At 42.1% G+C, this 22,732-nt stretch overlaps 1 protein-coding gene across 4 annotated transcripts in view; it reads right to left on the reverse strand.

The window, feature by feature from the left end:
• Positions 1-1,510: 1,510 nt before the first annotated feature.
• The window catches only part of Esr1 (estrogen receptor 1), a 379,003-nt gene continuing 357,781 nt past the window's right edge, over positions 1,511-22,732 (reverse strand). For all 4 annotated transcript variants that reach the window (XM_076858124.2, XM_076858121.2, XM_076858123.2 and 1 more), the window contains 2 exons: positions 9,238-9,421; positions 1,511-5,959 (listed from right to left, as the gene is read on the reverse strand). In XM_076858124.2, the coding sequence (XP_076714239.2) occupies positions 5,725-5,959; positions 9,238-9,421 (419 nt within the window). In that variant the 3' untranslated portion in view covers positions 1,511-5,724. The remainder of the gene's footprint in view (positions 5,960-9,237; positions 9,422-22,732) is intronic.

The following is a 22,732-nucleotide window of genomic DNA, read 5'->3' on the forward strand; positions in this document are numbered from 1 at the left end:
CTGTTTGCTGGGAGCTGTTTCATTAACATTTCTTTAGAATGGGCTCTGAGCCTTGGGAACTTTAACATTCCAAGTGCTGCTCTGCTTTCCCTGGTTCCATTCTTAACATGGCCTTCATTTTCAATTTTACTTGATATTAGACCCGATTTACCTAACTACACTAACTACCTATCTTTAAATCTGGCTTCAGTAGTAGCTATGGAAAACAGACTAATACACTTTACAGGAAAAGAAAATGAGGCACAGGGAAATTAACTTACTCAAGATGGCAAGGTAAATGGTAGGATGAGGATTCCAACTGAGTAATCTAGATGCAGAGCCTGTATGTGATATAGCTCCCAATACATCATGTGCTCCTCTCCCCCATTCGTCAGGTGAGTCATACAGAAAACAGGTAACTCTGAGAGGAAAGGATGTCCTGAAATGGAAACCAGTCATCCTGCTTTACCTCCATGGTGGGTATAACAGGTTTTTGATCTAAGCATATATATTTCAGATCATTCAATCATCTATTCACTCTTTCATTCGTATATAAGGACTCAAAAAGCTTCTTTGTCTCTCACTGGGAATGTAAAGGTGAAATTTTTAAGCTGATTCTAAGCCCAGAGCCTGAGTAAAAGTGCAAAAGATCAGACATTGTGAAGTTTCTAAACTGCAAGGCTTGGGTTGTAAAGTAAGAGACCATTGATATGTTAAATTCCTCGGCTACCCCGGAACCTTTCATCTCTGTAGCTGTAGGACAATACCGGAGCTGCCCCAGTAAACATTCTCACTGACTCCTCTGGTGGTCTGATAACTTGGGACTTTGAGTCGCCTGGCACTAGGCACCACGGGCCCAGAACCAATCAGTTTAAATATTCCCCCCCCCCACTTAAAAGTAACCAATCACCCCGGTCCAATCTGTTCCCGCCAGTAAATGTGCTAATCTTGACTCAGAGTTGTTGTTCAATTTTCCCGCATCTCCTGTTGATTTGTTCTGATGTATGCAAAGCCCCCCCCTCCCCGCCCTCTCCAAAAGGTGTACTTAAGCTCAGCTTAACCTCCGCTCTGGGCCCTGGGCTGCTCTTCCTTTTTGTGCGAGTGGGCCTGGGGACTCAGCGCGCTGAACCGGATCCTAATAAACTCCCTCTTGCACATTGCATAAAGTTAGTCTCTTGGTGTTCTCTTCCTCCGACGCTTCACCGGACCCTTACAGGAAGAAGTTGGGGCTAAGTAATAGAATACAGTTATTTCAAGGAGAAACTTATTTAATCCTCCTCATCATCTTACAAATGGATGATGGCTTATCACCATTGTGTTGATAACCTGAAGCTCTGAAAAACCAATTGCCAGTGATCCTAAAACTTGCATGTGATGGTGCCTCGCCAGTGTCTACACACCTGAAGTCAGTGTCATACCCCTGCAGTGGGGGCGCGCAGGAGATCTTCCAATCACCTTGATTTCCCATGAAACAGTAGTGAACTATTAGCAACAAATACAGCATAAAAACAAAAGAAAACAAAATTCAATCTTTCGTTTAATCCTTTATTTGAACATCAAATAGGTTGAGAAAATGTTTTACAGGTGCTAAAGCATCCTGCTGGATTCTTTACTTTTTCAAGGTGCAAAAGAGGTTTACAAGTGTGTTTCATTAAACAAAGCAAAGCTGCGACAAAATGGAATCACATCAATAACGGTACGCATCAGCATGAGCGCATATCACTCCATCAAACACAATTGGGCATTTGAGCCTTTTCCCATAAAACAAGAGCTCTACACTGAAGAATATGTGGTGCACCAAAAGCATTGTTTATATCTGTGAGAGAACAAAAACTGGCTTAATGTCACTTATTAATTCAAGTCTCTATGACCAATGACCTCTCTGTGATCACAAAGGGGTCCATGTCTTAGGCACCTGTTCATGGGACTAAATGTTATTTCCAGGGTGCACAGCTCATAAAAACACACTAAAGATGGGTTTGGGACATGGCAGCATTTACATATTTAAAAAGTTCAGGCACATTTGGATGCAAAAAAAAAAAAAAAAAAAAAGGAAAGAACAGAAAATTTTCTTGAGTCTCTAAAAGACAGTGCAAAATTGAAGTGCCATAATAGAGGCAGCAATTATTAGAAAGTAATTTTAAATGACTTAAATAAAAGACCACACCTTAATTTAAATGGAAAAGAAATGCAGCTAGAAACAGAGCATAATCACACCAATGAAAAGATGGATATTTGGGACCACAGTTAAATTCATTTGCTCCAGTTAAGAGTAAGTAAATTTTCGGGGGATTTAATCTAGGGAGTGTGCAGTGTTATCTGGATCAACCTCCCAAGACTTGCATGGAAGAGAATCACCTTTGCCTTATGAGCTACTCTGTAACTCTATTTGCCTTTCAAAGAACTAGTTTCCCCAAGCAGATCTTCCTGTGAATATATAGTCATTACTATGGTCCTAGTGATCATCCCCAGTATCCACAGTCCATCTCAGAGTTGCAAAGTATTAATAGGAAAGGACTCATAATTGGTTTCATGTAGCGATAGAAGTCTTCTAAACCAATGGCCTAAATCAAGGGCCATTTCAATGAGTAAAATTTTAAATACAGAACACCTCAATGTGATTAAGAGTAAATTATCAGTAAGTCACTTATTTATTCAGCCTCCAAAAGGCATAAGACATGGCATAGTTAAGCACATTTGCAAGACTACTAGGGAAATCTATCGAAGATTGCACTGCCTTATGGGCTGAATTTCACAATCTCCATCAATAGGGTCTTCTCTTTGGAATACCTAGTCTCCTTATTTCTGCATGATAGCATTACAGCATCATTACAGCAAGCTAGGCAGTGGGTAAAAGAAACTCAGACCCCTAACTATTCTTTGGACGTCACTGTTAATGCCACTTACTTCCCCAGAATTCAAGCCGCCATTTTGGAAATGGCTGTCAATGGAGCTAGTTATTTTTGGATTACAGTGCACAAGTAGAATACTGAAATTTGGTGCCAGAATACTTTCAATATTCTTATGCCCCTTTTTCCCATACATCAATCTCCTAAACCCACTTTCCCATCCTATCTGTATCCTCCAGGTAGATCATGTCTTTCAAACTTTAAGTTGGCTCAAAGTGGGGGGAAAGGACAGGAAAAATTATTCAAAATCTACCCTATATTCTATAGCAACATCAGCTGGAAAATGTCAGCAGCTCATTATTGACACTTCAAATAAGGATAAAAAGAGATTTCCAAAATTGTTGAAACTCCCGGGCTAACATCTTAACCATCTAATGTTCTTGGCCCGTTTCAAATGTAGTAGTATCTTGACATGAATACAAACACAGTAGATGAATAATGTAAAACCCTCCACTGTATTATTGTTTGGATTTAGCTGGTATTACATCATCTATAGTCCTAGAAGTTTTTTTTTTTTATTTTGTTTTTTATTTTTTTTAAAAGAAAATCTCAGTATAAACATTAAAAAGAACCCACTGACCCATTAGCTACTGTCCAAAAATATTACTACTGATATTTTGGTAAAAGCAAAATTAGCTGCCCTGAATAATTTTCCTTTTCAGGCATAATCTCTGCTACATAAGATTGTCTTATCATTCAATATCCAACAATAGGCATGTAGATTAGTGCTATTTTGTCTACTGTGGATACAAAAGTTGATATGAAATGTGATCTTCATTTAAATGAATAATCACCAGGTTTCAGGCATCAATAACTGCATACATGACAAGATAACTTGAAAAGTATACAAAAAAGCTAAATATTTTTCCTTGGTTTTTGCATGTTAACCCAGTCAAATTAAATCCAGAACAGAATCATTACATTCAATTGTCTGATAAACAAGCAATGCAATTTCAAAAAAATATATATTATACTATATAAGGTGCTTCTTAAACAAACAACAAAAGAATTATGTTCTTAAACATATTCTTAATGCAGATACATAAAATTGCCCCCAAATTTAGATGCTCATATAAATGGAAAAAAAAAATTTTTTTTTTTTTTTGGCCCTCCCAGTTTCCCAGTCCTTTGGTAGAAATTTAACTGGGCAACCAGAAATTAATCAAACTTGCTTTTCCAAACAGGACATACCAAGAGAAGCCTAGTAGCTCTCCAGGGGTGTTGGCAAACATGTCACCTCTCAATGGGGTTCGAATTACAGACTATGAAGTCAGGGAAGGAAATCAAACTTACTTCTTAGCTTAAAAAAAGGAAATAACCCACAATTGCATTAAAGAAGCAAAGGCCCCAATGCTGGTCTCCTCCTGGCTTATGAAGTTTTAGGACAGGAGATGGGGGTGGGGTGGGGGAGGGGCTGATTTCTTCCCAAGGGCATGTGCAGTCTCACCAGCCCCCACAGCCTGAGTCCAGTGCTCCTGTCACCTCTCTCCTTCCCTCCTTCCCTGCCAGGAGCATGCTGGGCCAACTTTAGGAACACAGCTATCCACTGCTGTTCTTCCAATGAAGGCCACTCAGAAAGCAAGAAGGGCAGACTACCCTGTGGACCCTAGAACAGCCCGCTGTGCACTGCAGGGTGGAGGACCTGGGAGATGCATCCTGGGAGCTGCAGCCTGTGGCCATGCCACTCTGAGCAAGGTTGACCTTGCTTTACAGATTTATCCAGTTTCTCCCCTGCTTTCTTTCCTCTGGAGCAGCCACAATCATCATGCAGTGTTACTATTTAGCCCCATGCCCCAGGGCTAAAAAAAAAAAAAAAAAAAAAAAAAATCAAACACCAGGAGTTAAGCCGGCTCATTGAAACTCCCCTTTTTCCTGATGGGCCTTACATGTTAAAATTCAGTGGAGCTCACACCAGGAAGATCCAAGTACAGCGCCCTCTGCTGATAAATAGGAGACCCCCACCGCGACAAGTTCTGAAAGCTGTTTCACTGCATGTCCTGGGGGCAGACGGCTTGCTTCCATAAAATAAAAATTAAAACAGAAAACTCGAGCTTGTCCCTCATACAGAGACACTGATCTGTGTGGGGGTGACTTAATTGAAATCGACTTGCTGACTTCCCACAGGGCCTTGGGAAGCAAGAATTAGCCAGAACCCATGATCTGTATGTAGTGCTCTAGAAATACAGCAGTAGAGATGTCAGCAAGTTGACATGATCTTAACAATCAGGGGGTCTTCCTTCCCTGTGTGTGTCTTGTATTCCTATAGGTGAAATGAATAGACAATCACTAAATATAATGCTACAGCCATGCAACAGAACAAAATGATAAAGGCATCACCTTAATAAAGTGACACATGACTATAGGAATACAAGAGGATGCTAAGGAACCCTTGAGCTAGCTTTCTCAATGTCATAGGTTAAAAGAGCCACTATCAATTCTTTCCTGAGGCTTTTTCTTGGAGCCATCACAAAGTGCTTATCAGAAGTGAAATGGCCACTCTCCGGGCCTGGGCCTCAACAAGTAGTTTCAATGCACAGTCATTTCATAGGTTGAGTTCAGTCGCGAAGGGCTATGGGAATCCTCATTCTCAGTCAGGTAGCAAAGGGGGAAGAGAGCTGTTACCAAGAATTGGCCTTGGACTCCCTTTGGCTGTTCCTAACAGAAGATGTATCACTAAGAACTGAGCAAGCAAATGAACGGCCACTCATACTAGAAAGCCACTGGTGGTGGATGCATGCCTGGTGTGTGCAGGAGACAGAATTCCGCTAAAGTGATGCTTGGCTTGGGTAAAATGCTGCAGGGATTCTCAGAGCTTTGGGAGAGGCCGAGAGAGCTCTCACATTGTGTTGGGGAAACCCTCTGCTTCCTGAGGGATGTAGTATGTCTGCAAGGAATGTGCTGAAGTGGAGCTCGTGGTGGCCAGCAGGCTCTGGCTAGACTCCTCTGGGGACCCTCCTCCACGGCTGGCTGGGGCGTGCAGGCGGTGGGCATCCAGCATCTCCAGCAGCAGGTCGTACAGGGGCACCACGTTCTTGCACTTCATGTTGTACAGATGCTCCATGCCCTTGTTGCTGGGGAAGGGGCACAGAGAGGACCGCATTAGACACCAGCAGAGCCCCAGGACACCTGAAATTCCCAGGGGAAGTAAGAGGAACTCCAGGGATGCTTGTAAACCAGTCTTCCTTCCCGTTTAAAGACCCATCTTTGGACGGCATCTGCAGAAACCTGAGGACTGCTGAGACCCCCGTCTGGGACCTATCTTCACTAGTGTTTCATTTTCCCATCCTACAAGGGCAGTCCCACCCCCCACAAACCCACTCTCCCTCCAGTCACCTCACTGACAGCGTACTGTTTACGCAGGTGACTTTCATCCTGGCATGAGACCCCATTCCCCTCTCTCACCTTTACATGTAAAAAGAGAACAGGACAGGTACAGCCAGGCAGGAGTGAAACCACGATATTTGAAGCTGTCCAAGAAGCTCCCTTGCTTAATCCTCTCTATGGCTTCCCAGCAAACTCAGAACAAAACAGAAATTTCTGTCCACACTCTCCAAGGCCCAAGTGACCTTTCTTGTCCTCCTTCATGGTGCTCATCCTGTCCCTACCTCACACTCCTTAGCCACACTGGTTTTTGTGCTGTCCCGTAAAGGAACTAGGATCCTCCTAGATTTAGGGGCTCTGCACCTGCCAATCCCTCTCCCTGGATGAACTTCCCCAAATCTTCAAATGTCACCTCCTCTGGGAAGTTTCCGCTACCCCTGTGGCACGAGGCCCTGGGCCTACAGTCTGAGCTGCTCTCTGTGAATTGTTGCGTCTTCCTTCTTACAGTTAACACAACTTGGAATTCTCCTGTGTGCTCATGTGTGTTTATCCCCCCCCCAGACACACACTCCACACACACTCCACACACACACACACACAACCCAGCACAGTACAAGTTACAGGAGGAGAGGATCTGTCCGTCCTGTCATCTACCATAGCCTAGAACTATGTCCGGAACTTGGTGAGTGTCCCGCAAACATGGGTAAATCGGCAGATGTCACTCCTCTCTGTCACATGTCCTTTCTCTACCCTCCACCAGCCACCTCTCTGCTGTTCTCACCACAGCATGAGGTGGGAGGGGGCTGCAACAATGACTATCTAGCTTGTCATTTCTTAAGAAAGAAAATATGTATCATGAGGAGACAGGACCAAAACAATGTCCTGGAAAATATTTGCAGTGTTGGGGGCGGGGCGGGGGGGTACGCAAGCACAGCTTGGGGTCCTGCCGTGGAAACCCAGCATCAGAGTCATCCAGGTCTACAGCCCATCCTAGATAATGTGTTATTTTGTTACTGTTTTGCTATTTAATTTAGATGCTGTTAAAGTTAAATGCCCCCTGGATCCACCACTGTCTTGCTTGTGCAATGTAATGAATCACATTTACAGTCAGATGAAATCTGGTGTCAAATTCTTTGAATAGCAGCATATGGCTGGAGCCACGCTTGACGAAACAGAGTTCTGGGACTTAGATTAGCTGTCGTGAGGCACCAAAATATTATTTTGTACATGTGTATGAGTGAGAGAGAGACAGAGGGGTATGGGAAGGGAGGGAGGGAGGGAGGGAGGGAGGGAGAGAGAGAGAGAGAGAGAGAGAGAGAGAGAGAGAGAAGAAGAAGAAGAAGAAGAAGAAGAAGAGAGAAAGAGAGTGAGGGGGTGGGACGCTCAAAGCTTTCAATAAAACAGCATCTTTCTCTAGTTTTTCACACAATTCCTAAAGAAATTCTAACAGAGCTTCCACTCTGCTGTGCCCAGTAAAATCAGCCAGGGCTGGATGTCTAGTGCCAATATACTTGATATTAACCAGTTCAGCCTGCTAATGCTGCCAGGCTGTTAATGAATTTGAACAGTCATCAATTCCTATCAACAATTAAACACATCCATGGGGTGTGGGATTTCTATAACATGCCTGAAATTCCTAGCCCAAAGTAAAAGACGGTCTGTTTTCTTCCAGGTAAGGTTATTGACTACACCAGGTAATCCGGCAGGATATATGATATTCTGAGCCATATCCTGCTTCTTTCTCTAGGAGGCTCATCAAAAGGCAAAGACAGGAAAGGGTTGGATTGTTTACCCTGGTGCAATCACCTACTATACCTGGCAGTGTGAGTCCTTCATCTGCTACACAGGGATTCTTGGGGAATCCTGAGAACAGAGATTGTAATCACTTTCTCCCAACTTTCCCAAGTGTAATTCTTTACCTATGAATTTCAGATTCATAGGAAGGGGAAAACCTATCAGGACTCATTTGTTCACTGATTCATTCTCTCATTCATTCATTCACTCGGTTATAATTTTATGAGCACATTTTGTATGTAAGTATTCATCTACAGCACTCTGGGGTATATAAAGGAAAAAAGGTACTTCTCTTTTCTCAAGAATCTAACAATTTTGCAAGATTGTCTCCAGAAAGGAGACAACTAGGACTTTTATAGGAAAAATTTCTTGCCATTTGAATCATTCAGCTAAAGATTGAATGAAGGTCCCTTGAAAATGAACAATTTCCACTCCCTCTAAACATCTTGGTCCTTTCCTCAAAGATACCTCTTTTTGATTCCTAGGGTCCTTGTATAAGTTCAAGGTCATGCAGGTTTTATCACCCATGGTACCTGTCTCTAGTGCTATCATTTCATATCATTGTCATTATCGTGAACAATAAAGAATCCATATTTTCTTCATCTCTTCGCTGCAAGCTGAGCTCTGCCTATGAGAATGGCATCCCCTAAGCCTGTTGGCAACCAAGTTTCATGATTCTTTAGAAAAGAAACGAGGCCACCTTTACCTTTTGGCATAGAGAGATTCTGATTCATCTGTAAATAATATTCATTGCATTTTACTATGTGCTTAGCACTGTGCTAGGTTGTGTTGGGTATACAGGGTAAGACAAATTGTGATCATAGCCTCACAGAGTTTACGGTCTATTTGGGCAGGAGGTTAATGAAATGGGCAATAACAATTAAGAAGAATAGGTCTAAAGGGTCAGGTCATACTTTCTAGAAAGGAGAGAGATCTAAGTGATGATAAGTTTGATTACTATTTGGAAATATTCACACACACACACCCTTGCCAACGTGTGCTGAGAGCTAGCGGAGTCTGTATGGCCCCTGGCATTTTGCCAACAGTATTGATTGACAGGCGAGGCATTACTATCCGCCTCTGCCGCTACTTTTGAGTTCTTGCACTACATGTGAGCTTATTATGTGCCCAGAACTGTCCCAAGGGCAGTGGCCCCCTTCCTGAGCCAGCGGTCACACAGGGCTGGGGCAAGCTTCCTTTAGCTCTCTCCCCGGGGGCCCCATGGCTGACTGACCTCATGTGCCGGATGTGGGAGAGGATGAGCAGGAGCTGGGCCAGGCGCCGGTGCTGCTGCTGCAGGGTCAGGCCTGCCTTGGCCATCAGGTGAATCAAGGTGTCTGTGATCTTGTCAAGGACCCGGTGGATGTGGTCCTTTTCTTCCAGAGACTTCAGAGTGCTGGACAGAAATGTGTATACTCCTGAATGTGCACAGAAAGAGAGACTCAAGGAGGATGAGGTTTTGGGGACTGGGAATGTCCAGGAGACAAAATAAGGAGCCAGAGCCCAGCAGTACAGCCGTAGCAACGTTCTAGAACCATTTAAGACCAAGCAACTCCATGAAATTCCTAATGAACACGCAAGTCTGGGAGCCCCCAGAAGCCAATATGGCCCCCCGTGTCGGAGTCAAGATTCCTAGGATAGAACTGTGAGCACTGGGGCGGTGGGACACTGGCCACCCTTCTGGGATCTATCTGACACCGGTGTGAACTGCCCATTTAACACTGACCACAACCCTGTGGGGAAGCCACTGTTGATTCTTTTCCGGGCAGAGGGATGCTCTGACCTGCTACCGAGCTTGCACAGTAGGTACCAAGCTTGGATAACACAGCTGGTGATGAGAAGGCAGACTTTAGGAGACCTGCTGGTTGCTTGGCTAAGTGACTGGAAGGTGGCTTTCCAGGTAGGATTTGCTTTGCTTCTGTGTTTCCATTGAGATTTGGGGGCTAAGCCCTTTTCAGTGTCAGCTGATGGTTTAGGATAAGGGTGAGTGCAGAGGATCTTGGAAATAGCTGTTTCTACTCCAGGTAACCCTCTCTTGCCTTTCTCCAGCTCTCTGTGCCACAGGTAGGGTCAGGACTGCAGCTGAGACCACCATGCACTTCATTCTGGACAGCACCAGTCCTGAGCTAGACAAAAGAGACCCTTTCTGGAATTTTTTTTTTTTCTTATGTTTGAGTACAAATCTAGGGCCTTGCTCACTCTGGACAAGTACTCTGTCACTGAGCCACAGCTGCAGGACACCTCTCTTCTGAGGTTGTACATGGAGGTTGTAAGCTAGAAACCCCTTCTTCTAGGGTTGCTAAGCTAGGAGATGAGAATGCTGTATAGGGCTTTAAATGGCCCTCTTTCCAGTACATGGAGCTCTGATCTGCAGAAGGAGCTTAACAGCAATAAGCAGAGTAGAGAGAGAGAGAGAGAGAGAGAGAGAGAGAGAGAGGTTTCTATTCAGTCACAAGACCCTAGTTCTTATATAGTTTTCATTTGATCATTGAGCTTTCATAGCATCCTTCCTAACATGTGAATCAACAAATTCTCTCTTTGCTTAAGATAATAGGAGTTGAGTTTCTGCCACTTTCAGCAGAAAGAATCCTGGCTATTCCAGTAAATTGTGAGCTGAGCCCCAGCACAAGGTGGGGGGGCGGGGTTGAGGAGTGTTAAGAAGGGCTGGATGGAATGTGCATGTCTTGGGACCACAGATTTTCTATCAGCTGAACCTCCAGAAATAAGCGCTTCCTGCTCAATCACACTATCATATAGGGAGTAGAAGGCACAGAGCTTTTCTCCTAGTTATAGGTTTGCAGCACCATTTTTTGGTTTCCCTTCATTCAGCTCACTGGCCATCTCATGACTAACTTCTCCTCCCCTCTCCTCACCAGCACCTTCAAGTTAAAATCTTCCTAGTTTGCAGCCCCCAACTTAATACTGTTAAATGTAGTTCAAAAGTTATGCCCACGCAGCAGTCTGTGGGTTGGGATTAAAGAAAACACCTCCATAGAGGAACTTATAGTAAGCAGAGTTGTAATTGCCCAGAATAGAAAATGGCTAAGGTTTAAAACAAACAAAACAACAAAATAAGAGTGGCTAGCATGCCATCAAATACCATCAAGTCATTTTTGGTACCTGGAGGCACATGGATCCAAAATAAACAAAGCACATAATAAGCAAGCAGCAGACGGGAAGTGGGATAAGAAGGAGATTGCAAAATTCCTTCACTTACATTTCATGTGGGTTGTTGACAGAGAAAGAATGTGTCTATCAGAAAAATGGGCAATGTCCAGTAGCCATGGGGTTGGATTGGACGTAGCACGTAGCATGGAGATATGCAAGGGTGGGTTGGGGTCAGGGGTGGCCCTGGCTAAGCTCCCCATGGGTTCTGCCTCTCGAGGTCTGTCCTTTATGTCATTATCCACAGTCTAGCTTCATCTGCTACAGGTCCTGCCATGGACTGGATATCCTGGGAATCCACCCAGGCCACAAGGCTAAGTCAGTCCAACTTGAATGATGCAATTTCTACCAGTTTCCATTTCTGTTACCACCCAGGATACTGGCCTCATTCACCAATGACCCCTTTCTTGTTCAAGGGAACCCAGAAACGAGGGTCAAACAGCACAGAGGGTCCTGCTTGACCCTTGTGCTTCACTTCTCCTCCTACTGTGGGCTCAGTGGCAAAGCACACACTCTAGACCTTCCCCAGTTCTGGGGGCCAGCATTTCAACGAAGCACTTTCCAGTGGAGGTAAAAGAGGCAGCACTGAGGCTTGAGCAAGTCAAGTCTTCTCTTGGTCTGCCAATTCCCTGTCCCCCTCAATGAGCATGGCTGCATGGGTCCTTCATCCAGCAACAAATAACTGAGAACCTATTGTGTGCATCACTGTGCTCTTTGATAGGGATTCCATGCCTTATTTCCTTTCAAGTGTTAATATTTTAAGAGCAGATATTGCCTGTGTAGAGAGGATTTTCTTAACAGTGACTCTCGAGATGTGGGCCATTCTCAGAACAAGCCTGTTTTTCCAGTCCTGCTCTGGCACCAGTACAGCTTATCATCTCATCCTTGTCAGCAGATGCTTCCTAGCTGTGCAAATATACTTAGAAATAAAAATACAGCCCTGTAAAAATGCCAATAATTGACAACAGCAGCCATCATCTTTTGGGGCCTTTCCAGCAGAATGTGGTTCATGTTTGCTGCCTATTGCCCTTAAGGAGCCGTTTGAGAAGCAACAGCAATCCAAATTCCCAGAATGCTTCAGGATCACTGGCGACCACTGTCAATGAGCAAGAGCAAAGCAGGGCTGCTGGTAAGGCTGCTCCCTGGCTCCCTGCAGCAGGAGCCAGTGAGCAGACACTGAGAGCCTTCAGAGTCTTGCAGCAAGGCAGACTGTTGCAACTATGGAGATGGGTCCAAATCCCAGAGACAGCGCAGGGGAGAAAAGAAAGACCATTTGCATGTCCCTGCCCATGGTTGGCTTGGTAGGCAGATCTGAGATTCTACCTACTCTGAATCTTACATTGAGAGATTTAGAAAGAGTCTGTGGGAAACACGCTGGTAGAGAAGAATGGGAAGTACAAACACACAGAGACCCTCATGCGAAGAGATCTTGACTTTTCCTCTCCTGTTCTCTGGATCTCATGAATTGGATTCTGCTCTCGGGCACCTTCTCCTGCATAGACACCTCTTCCCGCTTCCCTTTCCATCTTCACCCCATGCAATCCCCTCCTTATTCCTCAGCTCTTTTCTAGATAGTAGTGGCTTCTGGAAGCTGGGGGAAGGTAGGCTTGGCTCTGCAGCACACAGGTGTCTGTCTGCCACTGGCCGGAGGAAGCACAAGCAGCCCCTGGGGTCCCCAACTTGCCCTGCCATTGGCCTCCACTGGGGGGCACTGTGGTAGAGAACTGACCAATGCGGGTCCCTGGCTTACCAGCTGCTTGAGGACAAATTCTTCAAGCAAGGCCACATTCCCTTCCCCTCCCCTTTTCCAAAAGGAAGAATGTGACAATAGGCCCTGGGAGAGTTCTTCAGTCTATGGCATCTTGATAAAAGAGGGAACGGGAGGGGGAATGATTCAAAGGGAAAAAATAGCAAAGACTAAGTCCACAGCTGTCAGTGATCTGGGCCAGGACACTGTCACTGGGCTTGGATGAGGAGGAATGCCCAGCATTCATCGAGGACCCTGTGATGAATCAGCACGCTGGCATTTTTGGGTTTCTGCAGAGAACTGTTCCCACAGCCAAATAGCCAGATAGTGTGTTGGCTCAGAAGTGACTTTGAGGCCCAATGGCTTGATGACCCACACTAGTGGGCTTCACCTCAGCTACCGTTCTTCCTGGGGGTGGTCCTGTCCCTGATGGAGTCTTGGGACAGCTCATGGTTGCTGCTGCCACTTGGTGGCAGGGGCTGTGCTAGATGTCCTACAATGCACAAGACAGCCCCAGACAAACAAGGATTTTTTCCAATCTCTACATCTCTTGAAAGTCCTACAATAAAAATTATTGCAAATAGAAATTTGTAAGAAAAAATTTTGAGAAGTGGGCTGGGAGTGTAGCTCAGTGGTAGAAAACTTGCCTAGTATGGGCAAGGTCCTGGGTTTCATCCCAGCAACAGACACACACACTCACACCATTTCAAAAGCTTTCACAGGCTGTACTTAAAAGTCTAGTACACAAACTGGTTTATAGAGAGAGAAGATTAAGCAGAATGCATTTTCTCAAATTATTAAATAACTGATTCTCTTCATGCAGTCTGTCAGCTGAGGGCATTGTATAAGCTTTCCATGTGCACATTCAGTTGAATGATTTCAGGGCTACTCTGCAGATATTACAAAAAATAAAACCACAATTGGTTGTGAATATATAGAGAGGAGATATGAGACTCTTCTAAGCAAAACTAGAACAGATGATTGTAAAAGAGTAAACACCAGTGGAATATTGTGTTATTGCCTCCTATACATTTTAAGTAATTTTATAACATTACTTATAAAGGAATCCATTTTGTGAAAAGTACATATTTAAGATATTTGGGGATTCTTATTCTTTCTGTCTTATGTTGGCACTGTCTCCTGAGTTTCCCATGTACTTCCTGATACCTCCTCTGTGTATGGCTATTACTTTTTCCAATCTATCATCTCTTCTCCATTGCCTAGCCAAAGGATCTAGTCTCTAAGGCCTTTTTAACTTTAAGAGACTGATTAAATATCTGCCTTGAATGTAGTGGGATATTAGGATATGTTTCTCAACATCCCAATGTATCCCATTATCCTATCCTATTAAGATAGGAGAGTTGGCACTTTCTCATCCTACATCATAACAAAGGAAATCACTTTTTTCCATCTTTTTATTGGTGCACTATAATTATACATAATGGTGGGATTCTTTAATACATATTCATACAAGCACAAAATGTAATAGTCATGATCAATTTCAACCCTCAATATCTCTCATTTCCTGTCTTTCTCCCTCCACCTGTCCCTTGTCTCTAGTGAATTTCATGGAATCGTCCACATACACACACCTTTCTTTTTCTTCTGAGACTCCACATATAAGAGAAAACATACAACCTTTGGATTTCTGAGTTTGGCTTCTATTGCTTAACATAGTGTTCTCAAGTTCCATCTGTTTTCCAGAAAATGTCATAACTTCTCTTCTTTATAGACAAATAAAATTCCATTACGTATATATACCACATTTTCTTTATCCATTCTTCCACTGATGGACACCTATGCTGGTTCTATAGTTTTGCTATAGTGAATTGTGCTGCATAAACATAGGTCTGCATGTATCACTATAGTATGTTGATTTCAGTTCTTTAGGATAAATATCAAGGAATGGTATGGGTGGGTCATATGATGTTTCATTTTAGTTTTTTAAGGAAACTCCATACTGACTTCCATAGTGGTTGTACTAATTTGCAATCCACCAACAATGTAAAAGTGTTCCCTTTCCCCCATATCCTCTCCAGTGTTGATCATTGTTTGTATTCTTGGTGGCTGCCATTCTGACTGGAGTGAGATGGAATCTTCACGCAGACAGAGAGGGAGTCACTTTGACAATGAACTTAGAATAGTGCCCAGCGTAGGTAAAATTACTTCACTCTCTAATTTTTCTTTCACCTTCACACTCTTTGGTTTTTCTTGGCATGTTATTACTAGATCTATTTATTTTTCTCTTTTTATCATGTACAAATAGGCTATGGTTAGTTTTTCATCCTCTTCCTCTGGTGTCCATCTCTAGCTCTGCTTTTTTCCTAGGCCTGTACTTGGACAGAAAGGCTTCTGATCATCTTATATCCAAACATTCATTCTGAATACAGGAAAGCATTTTACTTACTGTATTGCATTTTCTACTTTTCTTAAGCCTGGATATCTACATTGAAATAGATATCATCTTATTTTAAATGAGTTCAATATTATTCATCTTTTATATGAGAATTTTCAAAGTACATTGATTTTTTTTTACTATCATGCATCTAGGTGTAATATTATCTATTTCATTTCAAGATAGTCAATGTGTTATGTGTGTTATTTACATTTTAAATGCCAGTAGGCATTTCCATATTTTTTCCTATGTTTGTGATTTCCAATCTTGGCTTTCTTTCAGAATCTTCTGTGGAATTTTGTAACATGCAGCTACCCAGGTTCCACCCTAACATGATGATTGGAAGCCAAGGGAGGAGTCTGATATCTGTGATTTAAGAACACCCTCCATTAAGAAGACCATGCAGCCAGGAAGAAAAGCCATGTGATTACCTTGGTTTTTTCATATTGTGGTTCCTAAAATGTAAATGTGGCTCCTGGAAGTATATATTGTGTCTCTGTTTCATGAAAAGTGCCACAACACAACAATAACTTTGGGAAATTGTCTTCATGGATTTGCTGGACAACTTGTGCTCCCCTGGGCCTCTCCCACTTTCCGGCCTGGCTGGTGAGAATGGAGAGAACTCCGAGGATCTCCTTGGAAACCACTCGTTAAAGAAGGCAGAGTCCTCATTCACCTGCATCCCTAAATGACCACATGGAAGAGGACTATGACACCGGGTTGGAAAAACAAACCAGTTTTCCTGTGCTCTCACACCACAATGGACACAGAGGACATCTGTGACCCTGAAAAGGGTGAGGACTCCTCCTCACCAGCTGGTGTCCTCTAATTCAATTTGGTTCTGACATTATCAACCTGGGGATGGCACTGGTTCCCACAGGTGAGGGCTCCATCCCCAGGACTGTGATCCCACCCCCTTCATATGCCAGTCACCAGCTCCCAGTTGTTCGACTTGGGCTTCTGACCCACCAACTGGAAATCAGGGTTCCCACAACCTCCTCCTTGCTTGAGTTACATTAATTTGCTCAAGTAGCTCACAAAACTCAGGGAAACACTTATTTATGTTTAGTGGTTTATTACAAAGGATATTGCAAAGGGTACAGATGAAGAGATGCCTGGAACAAGCAGAGAGGAGATTTCAGGTCTTTTCAGGGCTCACCACCTCCAGAAATTGCCACATGTTCATCTATCCTGACGTACTTGAGCCTTGACCTTGGTGGAGGCTTCACGGCATGAGCATGACTGGATACACCACTGACCACTGGTGCTCAACTCAGTCTTCAGCCCTCGGATCCTGCCTGGTCTTTCTAGGGATCAGCCCCTATCCTCGATCTACCTAAGGGCTGCCAGCCATTAAGTAAATTCATTGTCATAAAAAAAGACACTATCACTTTGAAGTATCCATAGAGGAAACTTCTATGCTTCCACTGATGTGTAGTTATTCACCTGGTGAGAATCCACTCATAACCCCATCTTTGTGCCAATGTGTGCAATTACACTAATGTGTATAAGACCACACACTTCACAGAAGTCCGCTCTATGTGGTCTCAATGTGAGAGAGATCAAAGTGAAGTTGAGAGTCCCTGCCAGAACCCGGCGTGGGAACATGGTGGCCCTATTCACTTGGCAATGCTAGGTCCCTATGAGTGCCCTCTTGGCAGCAATGACTATGAAACTATGTATTTCTGATTCAGTGACATTTGTCAATTTGATAATTTTTTTTTTTTTGGTGAAATGTACTAGATGTTCTAGAAGGTAAATACTTGGTCATCAACACAGTCAAACTGACTCAGAAGAAAAATTTCTTAATGATGACTTCAGATGAACTGACTCAGATGACTTGAGGGAAAGCATCTTAAATGTGGACTTCTCTTTTACATTTAAGTGTCAAAAATGTTTCACTTTTACATGTGAAGTCCCACTTCTTAAGCTTTTTTAACCACTTACCCTTATTCCTTTTAGGACAAAGCCATTGGGGATATGTAGTTTGTTTAGGAGTCTTAGTTTTGTTAGTTATGTTTGTAATATATTAAGAATCATCCAAGGTTTTACCTCTTCAAGGTCAGAAAGGAAATGCTCCAAAGACACACTTGGTGGAAATTGTGCAGTCCATCTATTTCAGAGGAATTTGTACAAGGTTCCACGTGGGACTCCTAACCACAAGGAGCTGGCTTAGTCTCAGGAGGTCCTGACAGTTTCCTTTTCTTTCCAGAAAAGGCATTTTCTTAACTGGTATTTTAAGGATCAGGGAGCAACAACACAGAACAGGAAGCAACTCTGACATACTGGGGCAGATTTTATTTTCCAAAGATGACCATGCCAATATCCCCTATCCACATGGCTTCTATAAGGACATCTTGGCATTCTTCTTATGAAGATATGTGGTCTGTTCACCCTCCTTTGAATGTGGATGAGCTCATAACTTGCTTGTCATCAATGGAATGGGCTGAAAGTGACTTTGCATGACTTCTAAGCATATGTCATAAAAGGTCATGAAGCTTTGGCCTTGTCAGGATATTTGCTTTGGAAGCACTTGCCACCTTCTAAGAGGTCTAGCATACCATGCTGTGGAGAGGCCACAAATGGCCATCCTATTTGATCCCACTGATAGTCCACCCAATAGCCAACATCAATGGCCAGTGAGCCAACAGAGGTAACTCCAGGTCACTTTAGCTCATGAAACCAAATTACCCCAGTTGACAAGTATTCTCATCTGAAGACCCTAACACCACGGAGAGGAGACTATCATTCCCTCTGTGCCCTGTCCAAATTTATGACCAATATTTTAAGCCATTACATTTTCAGTTAATTCATTACACAATGGCAATGAGCAGAAGATACTTTGACATCCACATCACACACCTAGGGAGGAAAGTGATGCAGAATAAGCAGAATGGAAATTAGACTCCTAATCTTGTAGGCTATGTGAAAGATGGAATTTGGGCTTCCCATTCTGCATTATGAACTCTACCACTTACCAATGCTTTGGTCCAGCCTCATTGTTATAAGGGTTTCAATTCATCCTAACAGCTGGAAGGAGAATTTTCATGGTGAACAACCGAGTCCATTTTATTTCATTAAAAATCTATGTACCTGATAATGGAATTTGTCCTCCTTTTTGGTTTGGCCAGGCAAAGAAATTGAGAGCCAAATTGAAGACCAACCTAGGAGATGAACAGAGGTATACATCTGTGTGCTAACCTGACTCCTGAATTTATTGTTTTCTTCATGGTATTATTCTTTTATGCAGATTTTGTCAACTGTTAGTTTTCCCCTTTGCCTGGCATGAAATTTGGTCAGTCAAACCCTCTGTGGAATAGGCAGTGTATGAATAAGAGAATGGAAAAGATGCTCCCTTGCTCCCTGCCAAATCAATGAATGGTGTTGTGTGAGGAGAAGTGTTTATAAAACATCATGAAATATTCATCTGACTTAGCCTTGACTCCATGAAAAAATGACAGACAACCTAAGCATATGCAGTTAGTTGATTTGCACATGGTCACATCATTCTGAACCAAGCAGCCTGCTTAGCTACCCTGTGATGTTCAGCTCCAGCAGCTAATATGTGAAGTCATGCCCTCTTCACTCTGATCTGCATGTTTTATCTCCTCAACCACAAACCTTCGGAAGTATTTTTCCTAGTTATAAATTGAAATGGCTGAGAGTTTTTTTCTGGTTATTCCTGTTTTGGAGAGCGAAGTGGTCATGCAGGTTGTATGTATCTTTAGGTAGATCCATCCCATCATTTTCAGTGTATACTAGAGTGGATTTAAAACTCTATTGAATAACCGTAACAGGTTTACTTTATTTTTCTTAAGGAAAGAAAACTTACACAAAACGAGGCACAGGATTTTAGAATTATAAATTTAAGAGATGCCTTAAGATCATCCATACTTCAAACTTTTGAGAATCAAAACAACCTTTGTACAAATAGTGAACCCCATGTAAACTCTCACATATAAATTGGATGAAATCAGACTTCTCTGATTCAAGCAGGAGGAATGACAGGGGAAGCCTAAGCCCACACTCCTGCTCTTCTTGCTACCAATACCCAGTCCTGTGGTGGCTCTATGGATCCTTCTATAGTGCTTAGTTCCAGCACAAGTAAGTGCAAAAAACATTGATCTCCAGAAAATGAGAGGACAAACCAGAGACTTCAAAAAATATTTGCAAAAGACACGTCCAATAAAGGACTATTATACAACATATACAAAGAACTGTTCAAACTCAACAAAAATCCCAGTTTAAAAAATGGGCCAGAGACCTTAACAAACAACTCACCAAGAAAAATATACAGATGACAATTAAGCATATAAAAAGATACTTAGCATCATATATGATTAGGAAATTGCAAATTAAAACCATAATGAAATACCACTGCACATCTCTTAGCATAGCCAAAATCCAGAGCACTGACAATAGCAAATGCTGACAAGGATGTGGTGCAAAAGGAACTCTTATTTGTGTTGGTAGAAATGTATGACACAGCCATTTTGGTTTTTTATTGTTACTGTTGATCTTTTTCTTTTCCAATTTTTTAAAATTGGTGCATTATAATTATGCATAAGGGTGGAATTCACCATTACATATTTGTACATGCACACTTTATAACAATATAATTTGGTAAATTTTGTTCCCCATAGTCTCTTTTCTCTATTCTACTTGTCTCTCTTTGATTTTTGTGAGACTCCCCCTGCATTTTCCCCTCCTTTCCCTCTAGCTTTCACATATGAGATAATATGTGAGTTTGGCTTCTTTCACTTAATGTAATGTTCCCAAGGTCTATCCATTATCCTGAAAATAACATAATTTCATTTTTTATAACTGAATAAAACTCCATTCTGTATGTATACCATATTTTCATTATCTATTCATCTATTGATAGGTTGGTTCCATAGTTTGGCTTTGTGAATCATGCTGCTATAGAGATGAGTATACATATATCACCATACTACAATGACTTTAATTCAGAATAAATACCAGGGATTGATATAACTGGGAGTAACAGTGATTCCACTCCTAGTCTTTTGAGGAACTTCTATACTGACTTCCACAGTGGTTGTACTAACTTACAGCTCCACCAACAGTGTAAAAGTGTTCCCTTCTTCCGTATCCTCTCCAGCTTTTATTGTTTTTTGTACTCTTGATGGCTGCCACTCCAGCTGGAGTGAGATGAAATCTCAGTGTAGTTTTGCATTCCCCTAATTGCTAAAGATTTTGAACATTTTTAAAACATTTTTTGGCCATTTGTAGTACTTTAGAAGTGTCTGTTTAGTTCATTTGCCCATTTATTGTATGGGTTATTTGGTTTTTAGTGGTAAGTTTTTTGAGTTCTTTGTACATTATGGATATGGATCCTCTTTCCAAAGAGCTGGCAAGTATTTTCTCCCATTCTGTTGGTTCTCTCTTCATCCTCCTAATTGTCTCCTTTGCCGTACAGAAGCTTTTAAATTTTATGTCATCCCATTTACTGATTCTTACTGTTATTTACTGACCTTTAGGAGCCCTATTGAGGAAGTCATTGTCTGTACTTATATGTAGGAGTGGTGACCCTACATTTTCTTCTAGCATTCGCAAAGATTCTGGTCTAATTTTAGGTCTGTGATCCATTTTGTGCACGGTAACAGAGATGGATCTAGTTTCATTCTTCTACGTATGGATAATCAGTTTTTCCAAGTACTATTTGTTTAAAAGGCTTTCTTTCTACAACATGTGTTTGGGGAAACTTCGTCAAGGATCAGATGACTGTCTCTGTCTGGGTTTGTCTCTGTGTCTTCTATTCTGTTCCACTGGTATATGGCACAGCCACTTTGGAAAACACTTTGGCAGTTTCTTAGAAAACTAAACATACCCTTACCACACAATCCAGCAATCATGCTCTTTCATAGTTGCCCAGAGAAAGTGAAAATATATTTCCACACAAAAACTTTTCATGGATGTTTTTAGCAGCTTTATTCATAATGACCAGAATTTGGAAGTGACTGAGATGTTCTTCAATGTGTGAATGGATAAACTGATAAATCCAAACAATGGAATATTATTCAGTGCTTAAAAAAAAAACAAGCTACTGAACTATGAAAAGTCACAGAAGAAACTTAAGTTTTGCATATTACTAAGTGATAGAAGCCAATATGAAAAGGCTGTATGTGTATGAGCCCAACTACATGACATCCTGGACAAGGCAAAACTGTGGGGATAGTAAAAGATAAGTGGTTGCCAGGGGTGGCCAAAGGGAAGGTTGAATAAGAGGAGCACAAGGATTTTTAGGGTAGTGAAAGTATTCTATGGAACAATACAATAGTGGAGACACTTGCCAAAAGCACAGAATGCACAATACCAAGGGTGAACCTTGGTGTGACCATAGATTTGGCATGATAATGATGTGCTAGCAGAGGTTTATTGATTATAACAATCGTCCCACTCTGGCTGGGGTGTCCGTAGTGAGGGACACCGTGTAGATGGCAGAAGTGGGTATCTGGGAACTCTCTGTAGTTTGCCATGTCCCTAACACTATTCTGAAAAGTGAAATGAAGTCTGCTAAAATGAAAAAAATAAAGTTCAAACCACTGTTTGGATGCAATTATTTTAATTGTTGAGAAACAGCAGCTCAAAGAGGCAAAGGCACTGGAGCTGGAAGATGTGTGAGCTGGAGGGATGTCAGGCAGGGCAAAGAGTCTGGACTTGACTGAGGTCACCCAGGTGGTAAAATAAGTGACAGAGCTTGAACTAGAATCCAAACATCCCTTATCCTTAGACCAGTGCTCAAAAACTACTCAAGGCATTTCCTCACTTCAAGGTTGGAGAGAAACTAGGGATGGCTGCCAAAGGACTCACCTCCAGAATTCTTTGAGAAAACCATAATTTTCCTGGAATGATTTAGGAGTGATTCTGCTTTTCAAAACAGGGTTCAGGATGGTGTGGAGAAAAGGAGTAGACATGAGCAGGTATCTTCTAAAATGTCTCTTTAATTAAGGACTTTCACCAAAATGTTAACAATTATTACTTTTGTGTGATAAAATCATGATTACTTAGGAGACTATTTTTCTTGGTGGCTTTTCTCTACTTTGCAAGTTCTCTGCCTTGGGCATGCATTACTTTCATAATTTGATGGGGAAAAGTGCTTTTAGAAATAAAAAAAAAAATCAAAGTTCCTTTCATTCCTATTATTTCACAAACTGTCAACACCCAGACTGTTGAGAGGGAAATACAGCTGGTGAATGGATACTCCAAAGAATTAAGGAGCTTGCTATAGAAATATTATTTATTACTCTTTTCATAATATTTCCATCTTCTCTAAGGCTGTTCAAATCTTATTATTTCACCAGGAAATGGAATTAATGTTACTAAAAGATTTTTTTGAATTATTTTCCTTAGAAATACCTGAGATGTCATCAATAAGCTTAGCTACATATATAAGTACAA

Source organism: Callospermophilus lateralis, chromosome 6 (genome assembly GCF_048772815.1).
Source record: "Callospermophilus lateralis isolate mCalLat2 chromosome 6, mCalLat2.hap1, whole genome shotgun sequence".
NCBI lineage: Eukaryota > Metazoa > Chordata > Mammalia > Rodentia > Sciuridae > Callospermophilus > Callospermophilus lateralis.